The following is a 23,945-nucleotide window of genomic DNA, read 5'->3' as shown; positions in this document are numbered from 1 at the left end:
CTGAGATAACTATCGTTGTGTACAATGCTATCAGATTTCCATCTCCCCTCACGAATACATCATTTGTCAAAACCTTGTTGTACTGAAAATCTATTTACTTATAGCTATTACTGAGAGTAATATTGGAAAAAAATATGCTAAACACGAGAGAAGAGTTTAGATCGATTTTTCAGGTGTCGATTTAAAGTGTTCTTAACTTAGAGTATACATATAAAACAGGGAAATTAAGTGAAAGTATTACTAGTCCTAGATAAAGGGTTAGTAGCAGCAGCTGTTATGGTTTTGACCATCAGTAAGATACCAAATAATACCATGTGTAATACGCCCATTGGAAATATCAAACAAAAATAGCGGTTTTCTTAATTAATAATGCAAAATCAAACAAGCAGCCAACGTGACAAATGGAATGTCACGCTTACTGAAGCACATTGTAACACGCCCGCCGTGACAATATCACGCAATTATATATTCAAAATAAAACGAACACTTGAAATAATAGGGACTGCCAACTTTGCATTTGAATGTTTACAAGGATTAACAGTTGTCGTGGTTAAGCGTGACGAAATAATATTTGTAAACGGAAAGTTATGAATTATTGGTGCATCCTGTTTTTAATTATCAATGGTTGGGGAAATTAACCCTCTTCTAATATTCACGAGGCTGATTTGGTACTACGATGACTCCTTTTTCTTTTCCACATTTATTGTCCTGGTAATAATGGCATCTAGAGTTACAAAAAATAGTTAATAGACTTCATGTCTGAAACCCGCTACTTTACACATGGAAGACATAACTAACTTCTGCAGACACTAAAAATATTTTAACTTCAACAATTTCCACCACATTGACGTCTAACGAGACACACAAAAATGTAAATTAACCAGCAATAGTTAGGGTGGTCGTGTGTGGGTCCCATCGATCGGCATTGTGCCCTAATAGCTCAACTTGTTGGGGTCCCTCCCCGTTCTGTGCCCTACTTAGATACTTTGCACCCTCGCCCAGTTTACAAACACTATGACCAGTTGGGTGCAGTACGCATTTTCTTTACTCTTATGTACAAGTATGTCGAAAGGTTGGTATATTGAGGAATGTTATGGTATATTTTTTAATTAAAATATAATGATCACACATAGTCGGTAGGTAATATGTATAAAAAGGAACTAACAAGTCCCAAGACTTAGAGGTTAGAACATATTTTTTATTAATTGTTTACTCAAAATACGAAGGAATAATTAATTAATAACTTGGATGGTGTAAACATAAAACTTTAAAAATTATGTAAAATCATCGATGTATTGTGTGTGGTGTAACATATTCTTTTTATGCAAAAAGATTTTTAATTTATTAAATCCTTTTTACAGGTATATCTTACTGGCTGACGCGAATTCACAATTGTTTTAATATTTGAACATGGAACTAATTTCAACAATAGACCAAGCGACCGACCAGACGGCCGCAGATTCTCATTTTTTTTTCCAAATTTCAGTCCATATCTAAATTTTTGTACCTAAATCTTTTTGATTTTACAGTTTTTTGTTGTATTTATTTTGTGAAAAGATCTATCAAAATTACCAGTTTTTATCATGGTAAGTGTTGGTGTAGTACGTTGGTAGTTTTTGAAGATGTTACATACTATGTAGACAAAAGTAAGGTAAGTATTTTATTCCTTCTTCTGTGTTTTCAAATCAGCTTTGTGTAGTATGCCGATTCTGGAAGTATTTTTTAGGTAACGCATGGCCAACTTGAATTATCCAATAAGCTGTAGATATGCATTATAAATTCTATCAAATAACTACTTCAAGCCGCCATTTTGAAAATTTCTTCATGTATACATTTATCAGTATTAATCAACTGTGAAAAATTATATATTTTTTGGACCTCATCTAAACCGGTAAAAACCAAGACTCCTTCGATATCGATTCTATTTGGTTTTATATGCGGCTTGAAACACGTGACTTGTAAAATACTGTCGCTTATTTCTTTATAGTTTCATGGCTTAATCCAGTTTATTTCTAGGTCAGCCAGCCAAACGAAATCATCAATTAGTTTTTGCTAACCGTTTTCTACCACCACTTTAGTTCACAGCTCGTCCATAGTAAGGGCATTAACGTGTAACCCATTACACTTGAGCAGAGGGAGTGCATATCGGTGCACGTGGGCCAGGCCGGCGTGCAGATGGGCGTGGCGTGCTGGCAGCTGTACTGCCTCGAGCACGGCATCAAGCCGGACGGCACGCTGCCGTCGTGCGAGACGGACCCAAACGCGGCGGACTCGTGCTTCAACACGTTCTTCTCAGAGGCTGATAGGGGCAAGATGGTACCACGGGTCGTGATGGTGGATTTAGAGGCTACTGTTATTGGTAAGTTTAGAAAATATTCACCTAATGTATAACAAAGATAGGTATATGATTCATAGCAGCACAGTTTAATTGAAAACAGTATAACTGAACTTGGTTTCATGCTAGAAATTTTAATTACATAGGGAATTCTCGTTCGGTAAACTTATCAACAAACTAACATTATCTTTTATCTTCATTACAAAATCTAAGGTTTTGAAACTTGCTAGATTCTAATATGGAGTCAGTAACTCCGATCATTAAGGAATTTTAATTAAACCGCCACAGATGAGGTCCGTCAAGGCGAATACCGTCAGCTGTACCATCCCGAGCAGCTAATCACGGGCAAAGAGGACGCGGCGAATAACTACGCGCGCGGGCATTACTCGACCGGCCGCGAGGTGCTGGGGCCAGTGATGGAGCGCGTTAGAAAACTGGCTGACCAGTGCACTGGACTGCAGGTGATTGGTTTTTTATAGCTGAGGTGGTTAATGAGACTGGTGGTAAGTGAAACGGTGGGTTCGATAACGGGCTTTACTGGACCGGGCATGCGATGTTAGGCCCGGTGATAAGGTGCGCTGATCAATGCACTAATAATTGGATTTTTATAGCGGGGGCGGGGGAGGGGTAACTGAGAAAATGGGCATAATAAAAATAAATAACATGTAGGTAAGGTAGGGATCATATCTATAGCCTTCCTCTGTCGAGTTTAAATTGCCTAGTGGTTTATTAGTCTATGGATGATTTTATTTAAAAATCGTTAACAATTTAATGCGTAACAATATATAGTAATACTTAAGATTTCCATACTTACAAAAAGTTCTTAGCGATTTGATACTAATATAACTGCGGCAGGGTTTCTTCGTGTTCCATTCGTTTGGCGGCGGCACTGGGTCCGGATTCACGTCATTGCTAATGGAGAAACTGTCTGACGAGTTCGGTAAGAAGAGTAAACTGGAGTTCGCTATATATCCTGCACCACAAGTGAGTTGAAATTGCAATAATAAAAATTGCCTATTAGTTTATTTGTAATCTAGTAATAAGTTTGGTTTTTTATTTGTAATCTATAAATAAAATGTAGATTTAGTATGTACTTCTTCTTTTATCGCGTATGGGAGTAAGTATTGAACTGTCATCTTTTCTTCTGGTATTTATCCACTACATTATGAGATTGGCCCGCCGTAGTTTGGTTTTATGACTGATCGCTTACCTGACAGCAATCTTTTGGAATTTGGTGTCATTAAAATAAGTTTGCTAGTAGTGACTGACCCTAATAAATGTGATTTCTAATAGGATATTGCCAATTGTAACTTAACTATGATCAGATCCACGTGTAAACCTCTCTGCAGCACCCAGAGCTTGACTGGTAGAAAATGCATCAAGTCCATTCATATAATATTTGTATATAAAGTGTAATACATAAAAAAAAAATATAATAATAAACGTTGGCTGTATCCCGTGCAGGTATCGACAGCGGTAGTGGAGCCTTACAACGCGGTCCTGACGACGCACGCAACCATCGGACACTCGGACTGCGCCTTCATGGTGGACAACGAGGCCATATACGACATCTGCAGGCGGCGGCTCTCCATCGAGCGGCCCTCGTACGCTAACCTCAACAGGCTCATCTCACAAGTAAGTGCAATCATTTATAAATAGAGCATGAGTATCAGTCTTACTTCTAAACCCAGGTATTGAAATATTACATCTAAGTAATGCCTACAAAATATAATATTTTCTAATAGTGCCTTAGTGTATATATAATAGTGATTTAAGAGAGGGGTTTTCTGCGACTTAGGATTTTTTATTAGTCAAAATGAGACGAGCATGTTGCTTGGCTCGGGTATCCATGAACAATGAAAACTTCATATAGAATTTGAAGTACTGAATGAAACTTCCAATACTAATGGATGATGCAGGTGGTGTCGTCAATAACGGCGTCGCTGCGGTTCGACGGCGCGCTGAACGTGGACCTGACGGAGTTCCAGACGAACCTCGTGCCCTACCCCAGGATACACTTCCCTCTCGCCGCGTACGCACCAGTCGTATCCGCAGACAAGGTATCGAGGTTTTTATTAGAAAATTATTTTCATACATAATGAAGGGTATGGGAAATAAAAATATTTCGATTTCCTGTAATCGTGATAGGTTACCATTTGAGAGGGGAATCGGAATTTTAATAAATTGTCGGACTTCGTGCTTGTGTTTATGAAGATACGTAGATATTTTATGATGGTCCACCTAACTTTCGGGCTAAAGCATTGTAAAACAATTTTCCATCATAGAATCATTATTTTATCAATTGAGCAATTGGACTAATAACACGAATAACATCAGTATATAATGACTCGCCCCTAGGCATATCACGAGGGCATGTCGGTATCGGAGATCACGGCGGAGCTGTTCGAGCCGCAGAACCAGATGGTGAAGTGCGACCCGCGCGACGGCAAGTACATGGCGTGCTGCCTGCTGTACCGCGGCGACGTCGTGCCCAAGGACGTGAACGCGGCCATCGCGGCCATGAAGGGACGCGCCGGCATACGGTTCGTCGACTGGTGTCCCACTGGGTTTAAGGTGAGTCTGCGCCTGTATCTCTTTGTGGTCAAGGTTTGAGGAACAATTGAAAAAAACGAGCATTTGGTTGGTGAGGATGTGCAGTGGACACGTTGCCAGTAAATTAATTATTCCAGAAGAATGGTGGGTGCTGTCCCTCTATAATAAAAGAAACGAGGATTATGGAGAGGAGAAGGATACTTACAAAGTTCGTATTCTTTCATTGGTTCGAAAAATCGTGAAGATGTTTTTATTTTTGCTAGAAGTATGTATTTAGAATTTATCAATAGAATGGAATAAAATTCTACTCATTTCAACTCCCGGATTAAGTTACATTGCGCTTGATATAGTAAAAAGAAACGTTTTTACTAAGGAGAATGAGACTTTTATTATGAGGAAGAACTTCACAATTGTAGAGTCGCTAGCAAAACCTAATAAAGTACGTCTGAACATTACCAGGTGGGCATAAACTACCAGCCGCCATCGGTAGTGGCGGACGGTGACCTGGCGCAGGTGAAGCGCGCCGCGTCCATGCTGAGCAACACCACCGCCATCGCAGAGGCGTGGGGCAAGCTCGACCACAAGTTCGACCTCATGTACTCCAAGAGGGCGTTTGTGCACTGGTATGAACACACTTCATAATACTCTGTAGGACTATTAATTTTATCTGAATGTTGGAAAATTCCTCGGGTAATACCTAGTAATGCTGAAACATTTCAATCTTAGAATGTTCAGGTTAAAAATATTACATCTATTATAAAATTCTAACGAGCGCAAGAAACTAATAGTTAGAACCATCGTTTTTAAAAATGGTATTTTTAGGTACGTCGGTGAAGGCATGGAAGAGGGAGAGTTCTCAGAAGCGAGGGAGGACCTAGCGGCGCTCGAGAGGGACTACGACGAAGTGGCCATCGAGACGTCGGACATGCAGCCCGGCTGCGATGACGAACAGTGACGTCATATGGCTATGACGTCATCGCCCTCACACCCGCACTCCATCGCGCCGACACCAGAGGTGAAAGCATCGATGCCGGAGCTATGCGTGACTTGATGGCATGGCTTTAAGATTACAGATGGTTTTTTTTTCGAAGCAGTTTTATAACCTTACTTATTTGAAGGATGGCAGAATCACATGAAACAGTAGCAATTGCAAGAAAAGTTGAAGACACTAGTTTGACTGAAATAATTTATATTGTAGAAGGTCCGTGCCGTGTCGCAGTGTCACGCGGCGCTACTCGGTGGCTGCGCAGCGTCGCCGCCGCAGCGGACGCCCCTAAATCGCGGCCGCATTGATAATATTATTTATGGCAGAACTGCAAAATTTATTTAAAGGTTTGAAAATGTCCGCTGAGGTCGGATGATGCTCGAGTTGCAACGATCGTTATTATACCCAACGTCTAGAACGATGGTGAATGCTAATTTTGGTCCTTCGAGCCTATCTTATGGACTTGTTCACATTACTTTTTATATCTTATTTTAGAAACCAGTTTTGTTAATATTATTTATCTGATTTTTTAAAGTATTTGAGACTATCCGTGTTGCCTCCTTCATTACAATAATCGTGAATCTCTTCCTCTAGTGGTCTTGCGATGTCGTTTTTTTAGTTCTATTTGGAAGTTTTTTGAAATTTTTATAGCAAATATTGGATGAAGAGATGACGAATGGATATTTTTTTCCAGTTTTTACAGTAATTTTTGTCAAGTATCAATGTCTAGTCGCGTTGAGTGCGGTGCGAGGTTATTTTAAGTGTAATGTTTTGTCTTTTGTGTTGTAAAATGTTGAAAAAGTTGCTGTACCCGTCTGTTGTTGTCAATAAAGTGCCCAGTTTTAATTTGCTTTTTATTTTGCTATTTATAAATGTGGTCTTAGTCGGCCAGAGATTTATTTATAAATGGGTCTCACTTTTGAGTAGAATCTCGAGTACACATTAATTGTTGTATTGAACAAAACTCTGCTGCCAAATTCGTAGTAAGTCGTGACTTAGGATGTTATTTGAGATGTTATCTCTCAAGATGATGATCTTAAGATGCTGACTATAGTTTGAGAGCGTCTCATCTAATATCGCACTTTAGAGCAAAATTGAGTTGCATCCTGAGGTTGCATTCTCAGGAGAATGACAAGCATTTCATGTGATTGTTTTGAGAGTCGAAGGATCGTAGACATAAAGAACACAGAAAGTGTGATAGTGATCATGCGACCCATAATCCCTATGTTGTACAACTCAAAGAGAATTATAAAAAGTACAACTACAGTAATTAACCGCACTGTCGCTTTGCCACTTTCCAAAGAGGCTAATTATTCGTCGGACCGTCGAAAATCAGGGCGAATCAAAATAAAACCAAATAATAATTTGACTGCCTCGGTGGCGTAGTTATGCCCCTGTGCAACAATAAGGTCCGACCTACCGAGGTCTCAGGTTCGATCTGCGGTTCAGGTAAAGTGATATTGCATTTCCGTCCAGTGTCACGTTAACTTCACCTTAATAATAATATGGCCGAAGATTGGAATTATAGTGGCTGGTACGAGGCAAAGGGTCATTACCATCACATCAAGATGAAATACCCACATATGGCGAGAAGTGAGTGCACTAGTTACGTCTTTGCCTACCGTTTCGGGAAAGAAAAGGGTAATGGTGGGTCATAGATTTAAAATAAAATAAATTTTACATATTACACATATATTTCTGATATACTACAATGTTTAAGACACGTTTACATCAATTTACATGTTTTATGTTATTGGATCTCTATAGTGACATAATAGCCCACTTTGGCTGAGATTCTGATATAATAATATAAGGTATTCACTTTAACAGTCATTAAACATGTCATTATAGACATCAAAATATTACTTTTAATTAGGGTCCATTCAATTAACTTCATAATTCGTATCTACATTTTATACATTTAACACTATGTTTTAGTGATTATATATTGTAATAAAATAACACTTGAAACCTCTACAAATATTTCCTTTTACATATTTTACAAAATTATAACTAAAATAACAAAGAAAATCATAATAACATCGAAAAGGGTGTATTGATATTATTCGTCAACAGATGGCGCTGTATTGTACTAATTGAAGTGATAGTATTAGATGAAAAAATGGTATCATTGCTTTATCCAAAGAGTATTTTGCATAGGTATTGTTTATTACACAATTGTGGTAGTTTTAGCTCTGTATAAATTTGTACAAAACTCGACGTAAATCAATTATGCTATTGCATTTCGTATAATATACATTCGTCCCTTTTATTTTTATGGTCAGTCGAAATCAGAGCCTAGTTATCATTGATCTATTTTTATAGAATCACAAAATAATAGTCATGAAAAAAAAGTAAGAGCTATGGGAAATGGTGAATATACTTAACATTTTTGGACATACGGTATAAACGCCATCTGTTGACTAGACTCAAAACCAGGCATTCAAGGTAAATATAAAACATTAATAATATTTTCAGCAACTCATCAATCATCCAATAACTAGTTCTATATCCCTTACATACTTATAAACACTTTAATTAGCGTTTTAATTAATCACTGTTTTGTAGTTTTTATCAATTTGTAACACTTTCAAACGCCTAAAATGTTTATACGTAGTGTTACTTATTAATATATAAATAGCGCATAATAATAATAAAAATCAGCTACAATAGCAATGGTCCTAATGCATATAAGTTATGAAATATATTTGAAGGAGAACTATAAGCCTTGTGCATACTTTACTTACCTAACATTCAAGTACCTATACAATAAATATACTAAACAGCAGTAATTATATTACTAGGGTTATAGTATTTTCTTCATAAATCTCGAAATTCTAATTTTTTTACCGCTACTTACGTCTCTTAAACGCATTTTTGAATCCATTATTTTAATTAGATATATCAATAATTTTCACTACTGATATGCAGCATTGAAGGTTATTTTTGACATTGCGTTAATACATAAAACTACATACTCGTCTTAACCTCTGCTAACACTGCCAAAAATTATTCATGAATAACGAATATTTTCAACAGGAATCCCAGTTTGACTTTGTTTTTTTTTTTTAATATTATTTTAGTTTAGTATCAATTTGGCGTGTGCGAGAGTATATTTCTAACAGTGTGATGTTGCCACTGTAAAGAATTATCTTATAGTAGCAATGGTTTTAGGGCGAATAAGATTATATTTTAACGACATTTATTTAGTTCAAAACACACTTTTTAGTTTTACATCTACGGTTCGAATAACTTATTCCAGTGTTATTTTAAAGGGGATAAGTAGGTGGTTTCATTTAGTAATAATAATATAATATAATAATAATATCAGCCCTGTATTATATACTTGCCACTGCTGAGCACGGGCCTCCTCTACTACTGAGAGTAATGCAATAATAATAATTAGTAATGCAATGTCAAAATTACCCCATATACGTATAATATACCATCACACAATACTACAATACCATCTCAAAAACACGTAAATATCATAATTACTACGGAATCAATACCTTTTCACATGTCCCGTTGTCCAGGTGCCTCGGAGCCCACAACCCATTTTTGTAAGCCTATCGAAGGATAAGGTTCCTAACGTAATTACTAGAATTGTGGTCTACCTGGTTAAAAAGGACATGTCAAAAACTACCAACAGTTTGTAAAACGTGTTACATATCAAACAGAGTCTGAGACCCTCACCTACAGCTTCCTCGGCGGCGGAGACTCGGACACGCTGGGCGTGAGCGACAGCCGCCTGATGTTCGGCTTGTCGTACTCCTCCATGGACATGGCGCGCGACATGCGCCGCTCCACGCCCGGCGGCGGCAGTGACGTCAGCAGACCCTGGCCTTGGCAGAACAGGAGCAGGGACTGCGCCACCTTTGCCGGCTGGGAATTAAAAAAATATTACGTATTTATCAAAAAGAAACAAACATATTATCACGCCTTTATCTCCCAAAACGTAAGCAGGAATCCACTTCTCACCGTGGGTTCCGTCCCAAGATGTGATAGAGACCCGTGCATATCGCTTGTGAACTATGGTGTTGGAAGCTCTATATGGTACCAATCACATTCTTCAAGGATTAAATTGAATGATATATATTTATTTTTTGAAAATGTTGAAAACGTGAGTATAACATATACGGAATGTGTATAACAATTTCATGATTTAAATATATTTTAAGGGAAAATAAATTATGCAATGTTTAAAATAAATATTAATATTTAGCTACTGGAATGCGGCTGGAATAGAATAGCCTAGTTGGGTGTGGAACGGACTACGAAGACGAATGTCCGCAGGTTCAAATCTCAAGGGCACACACCTTTGACTTTTCTAAAAAATCATGTGTGTATTCTTTGTGAATTTATCGTTCGCTTTAACGGTGAAGGAAAACATCGTGAGGAAACCTGCACATCTGAGAAGTTCTCTATAGGAATTTCGAAGGTGTGTGAAGTCTACCAATCCGCACTAGGCCAGCGTGGTGGACTAAGGCCTAATCCCTCTCAGTAGTAGAGGAGGCCCGTGCTCAGCAGTGGGCAAGTATATAATACAGGGCTGATATTATTATTATTTATTATTACTGGAATGACCTTACTTGAATAGTAACTATAATATTTTTTATGCGAAACACAAAATATATTATCAATAGAAATAAACAGGAATCTATACATATTACTGCCGATATGATTTTTATCACCCTCAGTAGAATAAAAAAGAAATCTATTTCAAACAAGGTCTGTATTGCGAAATAATCATGTAAATAATGCAAAAACACCGCTTCCGTTAATAGATGCTTGAAATTTAACAAATGGGCTTATAATCGTTACTTGATGATTGAATGAATTTAACGGTAATAAAACCAAGGCCTTTAAAAACATAACACTTTATTTCTAACATAGTTTAATTACCCTGTCTATATTTATACTAAATACTTATTAGAATATTTTTCACAGGTTATGATTACAATTGTTCATCACTTATTTTCACTAGCTTCAACGATTCGTCCCAAAGATCTTTAGCAAGTTTCACATCCAAAGCCGTCGAAGACGCCCGACCTAGCTTACAGTTCATAAAATACTTCCCACTAACTTTACCGGCTCTCGTACTAGTCGCTGCGTACAAAGCCGTTTGAGCACCTTCCCAAGGATGTTTAAACAACACGCCAAAGATAAATGTCAGAAAACTGCCGAACGACGGCCCCGTACTTTTGAAAATCTGCGTCCCCACAGCTCCAGGGTCCACTACGTTCACAATCACATAAGACCCCTTCAGTCTTCTCGCTAGCTCGACGCAAAACAACACTAAACATAACTTGCTGTTCCCGTACAATTGTATCTTATACCAGTAATTTGTTTTGTTTAGGTTCTCTATGTCCACTTTTCCAATTTTGTGTAACACTGACGACGTATTCACTATCCTACTCGGTTCAGACGGCTCTCCCGTCTTCTTCAGAAGCGGTAGGAGTAACATCGTCAGTAAAAATGTCCCGAAGTAGTTCACTTGCATTATAAAATTTAGTCCGTCTTTAGTGAGACAATCTTTAGCAGTACCAACTCCAGCATTATTTATAAGTATATCAAGTCTTTCTTCTGTCGCCAAGATGTCTGCAGCAAATTCTCGTACAGATTTCAACGATGACAAATCCAAGAGTTTGAAAATAACGTTTTCATTTCCAGAGCTTCTTATGATTAATTTCTTTCCGTGTTCTCCTTCATCTTGAAAAGGGCAAGCAACTATAACTTTCGCTCCACGATGTGCGAAGTCTGCGGCGATCTCTAATCCCATGCCAGTTGTCCCTCCCGTGACTAACACTGTCTTTCCGTCAAATCTCTTCTTCGATTTGCACATTAAATTCGTGTTCTTCTGATAAAGCCCTACTAGCATCCCCCCAATTATTATTATTTCAATTAATATGAGAATCAAGGCCATCTTGATTTTGTTTATTTATTTTGATATAATATTCAGCGGAACATGTAATCAGCGTATTACGCTATAATTTCGTAACGCTAAATGCGTTGTATCTATTCGCGTCTTGGCGAGTCAATGAACGTTACTTTTACTTCATTACAGAGTGTGCAACGTCGGATATGATGGTTTTAGCAATTGCCTTTGTAGGACGTTCGAGATTGCAAAGACTTCTGGCAACGAAGAGGGTCCGCTTTAAATTGGTCAAGGTATTTGAAGCGTATTTATTACCCTTAAATGCTGGTAATATGTAAAATTTTAAGAAAATTACAGCTTCAAAATTATTTACAAATAGTTAGGCATTAAAACATTAAAAATTGAATATGATATTAATGAACTTTTAAATGTTTTACAAATACGATTTATCAATAATTACAGATGAAGCGTTAACATACTTAATTAAAATCAAGGAAAATTGCAAAATATCTCAATTTGCTTTAATTCAGTAATTTTATAATTGCTATTGCTGTAATTACGATATAAGTTATGAACACGTAATGCGTAATGAATAGTGATGTAATATAGAAGGCTTAATCCTTCGCAAATTACAGATAATTATTTCGTACTAAACTATGTATTTTTAAAGTAGAGCTAAGAAAGGAATCAATATATAATATTTCCATGCATTGTATTCACCATCATTCCTTTAGATATTGTGAAACCCTACTGCAAAGTATGTAAGTAAGTAATAAATGACGCAATGATTGGAACACGCGGCTGTACGACAAAATTACTACTGCATACCTACATAAGATATTATACTTATGATAACCAAAAGTGAAAACACTACATTTATGGAAATATCGATTAGTATTTCAATGTTTTTGACTGCGTTGCTTATTTAGCCATCTTCAAATAACACTAAGTAGTAGTTTTTAACTGTAATTTATTTCAAATACAGATAATTTTATTTCTTTCACCTGTTATATTATTATCTTTTACACCTACCTGTATTGTTTTATCTCTATATCACCTAAAAGTCTGACTGGTAGAGAATGCCTTCGGCACTTACTTCGACTATATACATTTATAAATAAAAAGTGTAAATTAATAAATAAATAAAAAATATAGAATGCACTTCAAAACTTTAAGATGCTCATGATTAATAATAATAATAATAATATCAGCCCTGAATTATATACTTGCCAACTGCTGAGCACGGGCCCACTCTACTACTGAGAGGGATAAGGCCTTATTCCACCACGCTGGCCTAGTGATATAGGCTCATGATTATATTGCCATAATATTGCGTTTTAAAAATCCCTCTTTCTTGCCAACAAATTTCCAAGTCTACATACATTTGAGTAACGATGTTAATACATACCGATTCAGCCAACACGTCTCCAACTTTCTCTACCTTGAGGATGGTGACCTTGTCCCGGTCCAGCTCTTTGTACAGCTTCTCGATGACGCTGCTGTAAGGACTCAGTGTGCCCGTGATCAGCAGGATGTCGGGCTGGCAACCCTTCAGCAGCAGGTCTTTGCGACTGGAAATTTGCAGATGCTTGTGATTACCGATTTCAATAAACGTTCGTAAAAGATTTATCACAAAAATTTACTAATCAGAATTAACTTCTTTTTCACATGGTTAAAGTTTTTATGATAAGTTAACGAGTTAAAAAAAAGGTTCCCAATTCGAAGTGTATGTTTTTTATTAATGTTTGATATTTCACACCTCAGTCTAATCTTAGTAAAATTGCTAACTATGCTAGATAAATACATGAATACGTTAACGAAAACAATGTTTAATTTTTATTAGATACCGATGCAAGAATTGGTAACCAGTGTACAGGTAATTAAATTATGTTTATTAAGTAAGTAGTTTTTAAAGGCAGTTTATTTTTTTGTTAACCAGCATAAAGGTAATGTCAAATTATTTTTTGGTTTTAAGAGGATTATGAGGCCAATACGTGGAGTTTTGAATGGAAAAGGAAAAGAAATGCAATCATCGTAGACTGGGCATCGTTTAAAAGCAATTATTAATATTTGCTTCTGTGAGGTTAATTTAACTGATGTTATTTAATATACAGAGAAATAAAATATACACTAATATTTACGAGAAAGATACATTTTTGCATCTATCGATGCTTGCCAGGATTATGCCGGTCTAAATTTTTTTTAGTAATTTTGTATCAAAGATATGTTTATTGGTAATAAACATTTCAGTGTAATATCCTTTATCTATTATTATTTTAATGAGAACCATAAACTTCGGGTGTTATGTAGGCGGTCGTAAAACCATAGGTAACCACGATTATATAATAGTTAGCATTTTGCACCAGTACGTTTTGCCTTCAAACTTTTTTTATATGCCAAACTTGTACATTCGCCATAAACAAGTTCAAATCTTACAACTCAAACGATAGGACTCTTCCAATTAATGCGTGATACTTCACACCTGGCTCAGCAGTTGTAGATCTTTATGCAGTTAAAACACCTTTTGTAATCCATAATTTTATCCCCCACACTGTTTTGGAAAGGAGTGGAAAAATATATTTCCTAGTCCTCCGTATCCTATATTTAGTTAATAACGTTGCAAGTTATGACTAATGAATGCTCTACGAGAATCCCCAAGCTTCGGCGCCTACTGTGATAAAATGCGTGCCGATGCCGATCTTGGCTTGCAGTGGTGGAAGTACGGGCGAGATAGTCTCATGCCTTACTAAAACTATTTATACACTAACACCCGGTACTACTTAATAATTTATTGAACTTTAACGAAACTACTCAGAAGTCTGTCCACTGAAGTCACTGTTAGGTACAGAAATTCGAGGATCCGTTGGAATAGGTAACAACGCAATGTCATTTTCTACGATCAAGCATCCGCAGTGTGTAGGTAATGTTGTGTTCCGGTTTGGAGTATATTGTAGCAAGTGTAGTTACTGGGCATTATGAGACATAGGGGTGTCTCAGGGTGATAAGGGCAGAGGAGTGCTGCCGCGTACTTTATAATACTAAGTTTAGAATGATGTTAGTACTACTGTTTATGGGCGGTCGCATCACTTGCCATTAGACGAAGGGCATGCTTGTCACGTCATTCATTTGCTATAAAAGAAAAAACCTACTTTGTTTTTCTTTTCTTTATTATGACTGTATTGTTAATACTCACTTGATGAATGCTTTGACGTACTGCTTGATGTTGTGCGTGTTGAGGTTGCCGCGCAGCCGCGAGCGATACTCCGCCAGCGTGCGCTCGCGCTCGCCAGCCGAACAGCATTCGCTCGTTATTTGCTATATTAATATTGATTATGTAGTTTCTTCTTTCGTCTAACCTTATTTTACTCCAATGTAGGGTCGACGTTACATATTTTTTCAAGATTTTTTGGAGAATCGTTTGGCTTAAGTTACGACTTGTTGCCTGTTCTTTAATTCGTTCTGAAGAAGTTCAATCTCAGGCAAACAAAAAAAACACGCAAAGATTTGCATTGGGACTCGACCCCAAGATGTTTTGTACCTCGGTCTATAATTTTATGATGTGACTAAACTAAGGGAAAGAAATAGTTTAAGCCAGTTAGGTTTCCCACTAGATATATTTAAACTATGTAGATCAAGTACTAAAGAAGTTCCCATAGTAAGATTATAATAGCATGGATAGAACATAATATTTATAATAATTTGTTTCATTCATAAAGAATATCGTAGAAGTATATAATGAAACTCAGCATTATTTCTAATAAATCTAATCTACGAGGAATATAAAGGAGTAAATTAAAACCCTTTTAGACGCGCATTGTCCTTTAGTTTAAAAATAATAAGATCTCTTTAAAGCCGTTAAAATTCATTCTTTAAATTAGAACAAAAGCGCAATCTAAAAGGCTTTTAACGACTCAAGAAATAAACATGACACTAAATCTAAAAGCTGTTAGTATGTTAGTGAAAGGAAGTGAAAAATATATAACTAAATATGCCATTCAATGTGAGCCAACAATTGTTAAATTTCTACATTGATCGATACTATACGACAAAGATACAGTTAGCAAAAGTAATTTGCTAGCTGTATATTAGCAGACTCATTCATTACCATTTCAGTCTCAATAGTATCTTGTAGGTCGACACATTTGTTGCACCTAAGGAACGATTTTAGTATGCCAGTATAAGCAGACGAGCTAGCGGCTCGCCTGATGGTAAGCGGCCACCACTGCTCATGGACTCGGTGATGCCAGCAACACAGACAAGCCGCTGTCTACCGTACCGACAATACTCTTTTTAAGCCTCGTTTGAAGAAGTACAGGTCATAGCGCAAGGAACACCGACACAGGTAGCTCATTCCAGAGCTTACATGTACATACATACATAGTATCACCCTTTTATCCCATAGAGGTAGGCAGAGAGTATGGATTGCCACATTGTACGATTCTGGCATACTTCTCTCGCTTCCTCCACCTTCGTCAATCTTTTTATGCATTCCCGCCGGTTCAGGATACTTTTGACGTGGCCTTTACTAAGAATGTCAGATCGGTTGATTTTAACTTTCGGATAATTATCATTTTAACCAATTCTTTAGGGCAATTCTTTCCTGAGCCAGTCTGTCAGAATAACACAGTCCATTGTATTCAGATTTCAGATTATTAAAATATTATACGATAATTAAAATTCAAATGATTAAAAATGGCGTATGGTAGTTAATGGCTTTTTCTTTTGGAGACCCTCTAGTTATTTACCTTACCGGACCTTTGAAGAATATTAGAGTAGTAACTATTTTTATTTTTAGAACTGCCAGGTATAGGATTTAGAATTAGGTTTAGTTTAGGGTACAGAGTATTACTTCTCATCCGCCTGCATAGACTATCATATCGTATCAAGCGATTAATCTATTTACTTGGTTTGCTTTCAAACTTTTGTGTCGTTATCCACAATCGTTTATCTTCACTAAAATACAATTTTAGGTGTTTACTTTAATGCTTAGAAGCGTTTTGAATGAATTTAACTACTTTTGTGGCTGACTTTTACATATAACGTTGAACTATAATTAAATGTAAAAAGTAATTTGGGTTCATCTATCATTCTTCCTTTATCCACAATACTACATCATTTACCAAGAGAAAAAGAAAGGTTCAAAACGAGTCTGCTAATGCTTACCGGTTACCTCCACCGTGATTTAGTAAATTAGTAACAAAACACAAAAGGATAGTACCTGATAGCGATAGTCTAGGTGTGCTCGAACAAAACTCACATGTCCGAACTTGTGGTAAATGAGAAAGTCCTCTTCAGACTGCGAGATATCGGCGCCGCGCCATCTAGAGAACCTACTTCTGAAGGCATCAGCTACTGAGGAGGTGGACGCTGTGCAGTTTACGAGAATCAAGCCGAGGAGTCGACGCGGGTGTGCCAGCCCGCATCTGGCCAGCACGTTGGCCCCGGCGCCTTCTCCCAGGCCTACTGCGTATCTGATTTGGAGGAAGTCGAGGACTGTTATCAAGTCCTCGCCTAGGGTTTGGAGAGAGGGGAATTGGTACCTGAAAACCAAATCAGATTTGCTTAACCGGTTTTGGAATGGTATTTAATGATTTCTTATGTTTATGCGAATAAAACATTAAAATTAAACTAGTTTTCGGATTTTATCGCGATTTTTAATGTTTTAGTTTTCTCCCGACGTTTCGAAAAATTTGCAGCCTTCGTGGTCACGGAGGACTGATTTAGAAAGTTGTATAATTGTAAAATGTAGGTAGATATTGTAACTTTGACTTTGTGGATGAACAACACCTCAGTAACACCCTCATATAAAATCCGAAAAATAGTTTAATTTGAACGGTGTTTAGGTGGTGGTTATTGGAATTTTAAGAAGTTTCTATTCTGACTTTGCAGTATGATATTGATTTCTTTATGAATGTTCATATTAAGCTGGGATTTGACTCAAAATGATATTAAATTTAATAAAAACCTCAACATTGCTGTGTATTTTCAAAACTTACGAGTCTGGCAAATCCGGAGAGTTCTCTTCATGACCTGGCACATCCACATGTATGAAGCACGACCTCTCCTTTATCTCCGTCATCGCTGGACTGTTCACGAAGTCCACCAGCGATGAGTCTGCAAAATATACCATCTTTTTATTTCACCCTTTACTAAATTACTCCAAATTGGTAAACTGGTAACCTATCTATGAATCTGATAATGTTTCATTCTTAGCAACGATATTCGGTTTCTTCATTATCTTATGCCTACGTTAAATAACAAATATTGCTATGTTTTAGGAAAATTAAGGTTTGTTCAATCCAATGTATTTCCAATTAGACAGAATTATCAACTACAGAAATAAATAAACATTAGAAAATTATATACTTAAGTAATGCAATTTTTTTTCTTTTTTATTATTGCTCTGAATGACGAATGATAGATCAAAATGTAATGTTATGCTAAAAATAATATCGCAGTAAATAATCACCGGAAAATCTAACTCAAATCATTCCACTATATCGAAGGTCCTAGTAAGTAGTAGAAGCCTAGCCTTAGCGCCCATAGAAAAAACATGTAGAAATATCGTACAGGTGCCTTGTATATTTTAGATACAAACATAATATGTAAATCTTCACCCAATAAACCTACTTGTATATATTTCATAAATGTAATACTATAAGAAGAATTAGCAATTGTAGAAAACATTAATCACCAACAACAGTTGTGATAATCGTTTGTTTATTCAGTGTAGTTTACTGCTCCTTAACTCAAGAAATAAACAGATATATCTTTCACTTCTTCTATGATGTGAATGTTATCTTAAAAATAATTTATGAGTGTTTATTCTCTAACGTTGAGTACAAATCGTGGAGCCCATTTAGACCTAGGATTTGCAAGGTATTACAATTAGGTACTTTACTGGTGGCCGCTTGTATGCGAGGGTAGTCTGGGAAGGTGCCGCCGTAATGGCTATTACTAACGCCAATCACCAGTGTGGGTGTACTGTTATGTTCCGGTTTAAAGAAAATTTTAGCTAGCGTAATTACTGGGTATAATGAGAATCTCACATCTCACACATCGAATATTGGAATAAAACTATTTTACGGATTTTATCGCGGTTTTTTATATTATAATTATCTCCCGACGTTTTGAAGACTACAGCCTTCATAGCCACGGGCGAATCTCATGTCGCAAGGTGACAAGCGCAGTGGAGTGTCGGGGAGTGCTTTGTTATTAAAAGTTATGTATGATGTTAATACTGTTATGGGTGGTCGTATCGCGTACCATCAAACAGAAGCCATGATCGACTCACGGTACTTATGTAGACTTAAGTAATAATGGAAGTATTTATGTAGACTTTAGTAATAATGGAAGTACTTATGTAGACTTAAGTAATAATGGAAGTATTTTAGGTTCCAGGTAGAGTCAAAGTGAGTGAGTCATTAAGTTTTTATCGATTAGAATTTTTTTATATATGGGCACGGCAATGTGACCTTCCTGCACCTGATGGTAAGTGGAGTGGGGTCCAGTAGAATGTCGATTGACGAGAGTTGATTACCCCTCGACAGTCGACACGATTATGCCGGCCTGTTGCAACCGGGTTTATTCATTGGTCCGGCCAACGTACTCATATTCTGCCGTGCTAAGCGCAAAAGCGGTACGTCAGGGCAACCATATTTCAAGATAATCGAAATTTTGTAAATATAGCTTTATAGTTGTGTATGTATAACTGAGATAGAGAAACTCTTTTAAGGTTTTTTACCGAGTTCTTAACAAGATACCGTTACCTCATCCATAATAACCATCCATTGAACGTCCCTAAATAGGAGGTTCATTGGATGGGTATTTCTTTAACCTATCTGACGACATAAAAATCAAGATTTTGATTTTTTTTTTTTGAGATACCGCTTTTGAGCTTAGCACGGCAGTATTGTAGATTTCAATAAATTTAACAAATCCAGCTGCACCGTGGTTCTATTTCATAAAACACACGACTACCATAAATGGCACCCATGCCATCTTGTTAAAGTACCGGCTGTCGCGCATACATAACCAAGGAAACTACGTGGTTTTAAAGTAATTCTACTTATCATAGTGAAGGCTCTTGGATACTCACGGTTGGTGCCGAGGTCGTGGACGGTGAGGAACACGCATCGTTTGTCCTGCTGGCTCAAGTCACCCTGGAATTACAAACGTATAGATTATTATTGATATAATAATAAAATTAGGCACTATAACTAATGAGTTCGAATCTTAAGCGAAACATTGAAGGGTGATTATTTTTTTACGTTTTTTTATGAACTGTATTAAGATATATACAAATGTTAAAAATAACTTTTAAAATAAATGGAAATAAAAAAAAAATATACCAGCTGTGTATTACATTCTGACCATTGCTGAGCACGAACCTCCTGAGCGGCCTAATGGGTCTTAGCAGACTTAAGACGTTTTCACAGTGAATTTATATTGATGTTCCAAACAATAGTCTGATTATTGTGTATAATGAACATATAAATATATGTTCGTAAATAAATATCATGAATTTCAACAAATTTTAAAATAGGTACTTAGACCTAAAAAGTTTATGCAATGATCAACAACTAAACCGTAGTAATTTACTCTGAACGGCAATAAAGAACAGCCGCTCTACTTCACACGTTACAAGAAAGTGAAATGTAAAGAAAGCGTCACTGCGTTCCCTATAGGACGCACGGACAGAACATCTAGAGCGTACTTCTGCACAATGCCTATTGTTTTATGACAACATGGTCCATATGACAGGAACTAATAGATCGAATAAGTAGATAATAAGTAGAATCTAGTTTATAGTTAGCATACTAATTATATTCTATACTAGCTTTTGATCCGCCCATGTGAAAAGGTTATTCCGCTATAAATATCCCACTTTATATTTTTCCGGGATAAAAAGTAGCCTATAGCACTCAGGAATAACATAGCTTTCTATTAGTTAAAGAAAAACAAAATCTGTTTAATAGTTTCTGAAATTAGCGCGTTCAAAATAACAAACTCTTCTCAGCTTTATATGTTATTAGTATAGATTTCCAATAATATGTTCTTGATTTGAGCATATATTTTACTATTGTTAAATATTTTAATTGTCCTAGTTTTTGCTGGAATAGTAATACAAACAAAGGTCTAGTAGGTACCTAGTACCCTTCTTTGATTATACCTTTTCACCTACTAACAATTGACTCGTGGTCAATGTAGATATTTAGTAACTCATAACTATGTGTATAATTTGTGTTAATGTGGAGTACACATGTTAGTATTTTTATATTGTAAACATCTCTGTGGAATATAATTAAGTATGTCAGTACCTTATTTCGTTAGCGCTATAAAAGGTGCGCCTGATGGAAAACAAACAGCAATGTGTGTATGTTGCATGTTTTCATTGCGAACAGGCGTTCTTATTAGCATATAAGTCTTATTGAACTCACCTTGACGTTTCCCTGTTACGCAGCATGTAAAAATATTCACACAACTATAAAAGTATATCTATATGCGCTATTGATATTTGTCATAAATATTATAACTATGTACCTTAGTAGATAGTGGAAATTAAAATTAGAATAAGACGTCAGTATGCAGGACGTAGGTAAAACTCTCAGGACAAGGCCAGTAAACACTCAGGAATCCCGCAGGATCTCTTACAATAAACAAAATAAATTTAGACCACATACTTTAATTTGAAGTGGTCACGTGATGTTAGATCGTTTTGTTTGTTCGTTTAATGAATTCAAGTAGGTATGTAAGTATAAAGTTTTTGTATTGGCGTTCCTCAAGCGTAGATTTTTTAATACTGTAAAATTGGTGTTACTTTGTAACTTAGGCTAAACTTTGTCGCATTCCCTCCATTTAGAACGTAATCTGAATTACTTTTTTATAATCAGTTTGAAATGCAAATAAACAATTTCTTATTATTATACCCAAAAAACATTGCATGATTTTGTAGTACCTGTAAGGCATTTTTTTAACTGTGATGAATTTAATATAAGTTAAGCAAGTTTTCGCTGAAATCCGCGAACTTAGTAAACTTTGTTCTTTTTAGAAAAAACTGATTGCCATTTAAGTCTACAGCTATTAATGGAAACTATTGATAATATTTGAATACTAGAGTATCAATAGTGAATTTAAACCTAGCTAAGAGCTATAAAAGTCAACGAAGTGAGATAAACACTAATAAACTGTATCAAATTAGGAAAGAAAAAAATACTTAGAATACTGTAGATATTATACCATGCAAGCTATATACGCGATCGAATCGTGGTCAATATCAGAAATGGGACATTGAAATAGATTGATGGGTATTTCATTGAATCCGTTATTTATAGAGCATTAAGGGCGTTCGCGTAAAACGATATGACGTATGTTCTACTGCGATGGTGTACGCAACGTAAAATAATACAACAGGTACAGCTACCTCTATGCATATATATTGACTATTGATTACAGTGACCGCAAAATATTTACATTATGTTTTCACTTAGAGCCTCCTGGGAAAGAATAAGCTTTAAAATTCTAAAAATATGTGATACTATATCCAGGAATGGAAACCTTGATCCATAGACTTTGACCTTCATGGATGCACTGGATGCTATAGTCCACCATGTAGCAAAATCTTTAGCAAAATCTCGATTGCGGGTTGCCAAAATTCATCAATGTGTTACATTAACTAGGTACAAACATATTATTTATTATCTGGCAAACTTTTTTCGTTGCCAGTTCCTTATATTCCAGATGCATAAAACGTAGGAGTGCTGCGTGATAATCTATTAAAATATTCTAAGTCAAAAAGCATTTAGTTATTAATTTTCAGAATATTAATTTGGTAAAACAAATACTTTTCTGAAGTAGCGTTACATTTACTTAGTTGTAATTACTAGTATATATTTAGATCTATTGCAACAATAACAAGAACATTAGTTTCGTATTCCTTCAAACATCCTTGCAAAATATTACGTACAAACACAATGTTTACTGTGGCGGCATTTCAACGCGCCAGTTATTGCTACGTTCCCGACAAAATTCGCGCGGGAATTAAAATGTCAAGCGGCGTTGCTTTTTTAATTTTGTCACGGTAATAAAATCATACGGCCAGTTTTATTTCTGCGTCGCTTCTGCTATTTAATAAATACTATTTTATTTATAAATAACACAGAATATATAAGTTTGTGTGCGTCAATGTATTGTTTTATGGTGTAGACGATAATGTCAACTACTCCATTGAAATGTTACATTTTTTAGGCCTTACCTTGCGTTTTTTAGAGGACGCAATTTTATTTTTTAGAAGTGTAGGGGGGGTCAGTGTTAAGCTAAAACCAAGTTTGTGGGGTCGCCACCCTTGTCCCACGGCCGCCATCTTGGGTTGAAATAGTTTTTACGATGTATCTCTTAAACTATTTATCTGACAAAAAATTATAAACATTTTTGTTGCATATTAACTTCTCTACAACTTTGGTCTAGTAACTTTTGTCGTAGAACTTTAAATAAAAAAGTTATAAGCGAAAATGTTAAGAAATTTAATGTTAAGCAATGTCCATTGCAACGTCATCAGAACGTGTGTTTATAAGGTTCATAATACGTACAACACAAACCCGCGGTTGTCGGCTTGTACGCGAATTACTTGGATCCTGAATCGCTTTGGGACAGATGAAGCAATTGCTTAACATTTTTGCTTATAACTTTTTATTTATAGTTCTACGACAAAAGTTACTGGACCAAAGTTGTAGAGAATTTAATTTGCAACAAAAATGTTTACAATTTTTTTGTCAGATAAATAGTTTAAGAGATACATCGTAAAACCATTTCAACCCAAGATGGCGGCCGTGGGACAAGGGTGGCGACCCCACAAACTTGGTTTTAGCTTTACACTGACCCCCCCTACACTTCTAAAAAATAAAATTGCGTCCTCTAAAAAACGCAACCCCAAATGTAACTTTTCAATGGACTAAACGTATAAATTAACTTTTACTGATAAATCTTACGCGCCCACCCAAGAAGACTCAAAGATTTCCCTTTAAAACTGAATATCATAAATAAATTATAATTTTTTTTAATGATTCAAAACACAATGATTTATGTCTTTTGCATCACTTTATGTTTTTATTTTCCAAATCCAAGTGTATGTATATTGTATATTGTTCAGACAACTTTAGTTTTGAGCAATGAATAAATTAGCTGCACAACGCAGG

At 36.2% G+C, this 23,945-nt stretch overlaps 3 protein-coding genes across 11 annotated transcripts in view; 1 reads left to right on the top strand and 2 right to left on the bottom strand.

Moving 5' to 3' along the window:
* The first annotated feature begins 1,419 nt into the window (after positions 1-1,419).
* Positions 1,420-6,719, top strand: LOC115445686 (tubulin alpha-8 chain). Of its 3 annotated transcripts, XR_003938842.2 has the most exons (10): positions 1,420-1,586; positions 2,131-2,359; positions 2,624-2,796; positions 3,191-3,319; positions 3,800-3,970; positions 4,255-4,395; positions 4,694-4,909; positions 5,348-5,511; positions 5,711-5,903; positions 6,087-6,719. XR_003938842.2 is itself a non-coding variant. In XM_030172059.2 (9 exons), the coding sequence occupies exons 1-9, from the start codon at positions 1,584-1,586 to the stop codon at positions 5,841-5,843; spliced, it is 1,356 nt and encodes a 451-aa protein (XP_030027919.1). In that variant the 5' UTR covers positions 1,420-1,583; the 3' UTR covers positions 5,844-6,719. The 3 variants fall into 3 exon arrangements, 2 of the variants coding, with proteins under 2 accessions (XP_030027919.1, XP_030027918.1); XM_030172059.2 differs by having other exon boundaries at positions 2,134-2,359; positions 5,711-6,719; XM_030172058.2 differs by having other exon boundaries at positions 5,711-6,719.
* Positions 6,720-9,550: 2,831 nt separating this feature from the next.
* The window catches only part of LOC115445687 (uncharacterized protein ZK1073.1), a 59,099-nt gene continuing 44,704 nt past the window's right edge, over positions 9,551-23,945 (bottom strand). For 6 of the 7 annotated variants that reach the window (XM_030172065.2, XM_030172060.2, XM_030172062.2 and 3 more), the window contains 6 exons: positions 19,850-19,913; positions 17,748-17,865; positions 16,970-17,291; positions 14,945-15,066; positions 13,160-13,322; positions 9,551-9,758 (listed from right to left, as the gene is read on the bottom strand). In XM_030172065.2, the coding sequence (XP_030027925.1) occupies positions 9,570-9,758; positions 13,160-13,322; positions 14,945-15,066; positions 16,970-17,291; positions 17,748-17,865; positions 19,850-19,913 (978 nt within the window). In that variant the 3' untranslated portion in view covers positions 9,551-9,569. The remainder of the gene's footprint in view (positions 9,759-13,159; positions 13,323-14,944; positions 15,067-16,969; positions 17,292-17,747; positions 17,866-19,849; positions 19,914-23,945) is intronic. The other variant, XM_030172061.2, reaches the window with a different exon arrangement.
* Positions 10,399-13,147, bottom strand: LOC115445689 (retinol dehydrogenase 13-like). The gene has a single exon (XM_037443211.1). The coding sequence runs from the start codon at positions 11,797-11,799 to the stop codon at positions 10,831-10,833; it is 969 nt and encodes a 322-aa protein (XP_037299108.1). The 5' UTR covers positions 11,800-13,147; the 3' UTR covers positions 10,399-10,830.

The sequence above is a fragment of the Manduca sexta genome, chromosome 26, assembly GCF_014839805.1.
Source record: "Manduca sexta isolate Smith_Timp_Sample1 chromosome 26, JHU_Msex_v1.0, whole genome shotgun sequence".
In the NCBI taxonomy this organism is placed as follows: domain Eukaryota; kingdom Metazoa; phylum Arthropoda; class Insecta; order Lepidoptera; family Sphingidae; genus Manduca; species Manduca sexta.
The sequence above is the reverse complement of the archived record's forward strand: the minus strand, read 5'-3'. Positions and strand labels throughout refer to the sequence as shown.

Coding starts and splice junctions, on each gene's coding strand:
- LOC115445686 (XM_030172058.2), top strand. Junction 2,360..2,623: donor TTTAGAGGCTACTGTTATTG/GTAAGTTTAGAA, acceptor AAACCGCCACAG/ATGAGGTCCGTCAAGGCGAA. Junction 3,320..3,799: donor CTATATATCCTGCACCACAA/GTGAGTTGAAAT, acceptor TATCCCGTGCAG/GTATCGACAGCGGTAGTGGA.
- LOC115445689 (XM_037443211.1), bottom strand. CDS start 11,799: ATGGCCTTGATTCTCATATTAATTGAAATAATAATAATTGGGGGGATG.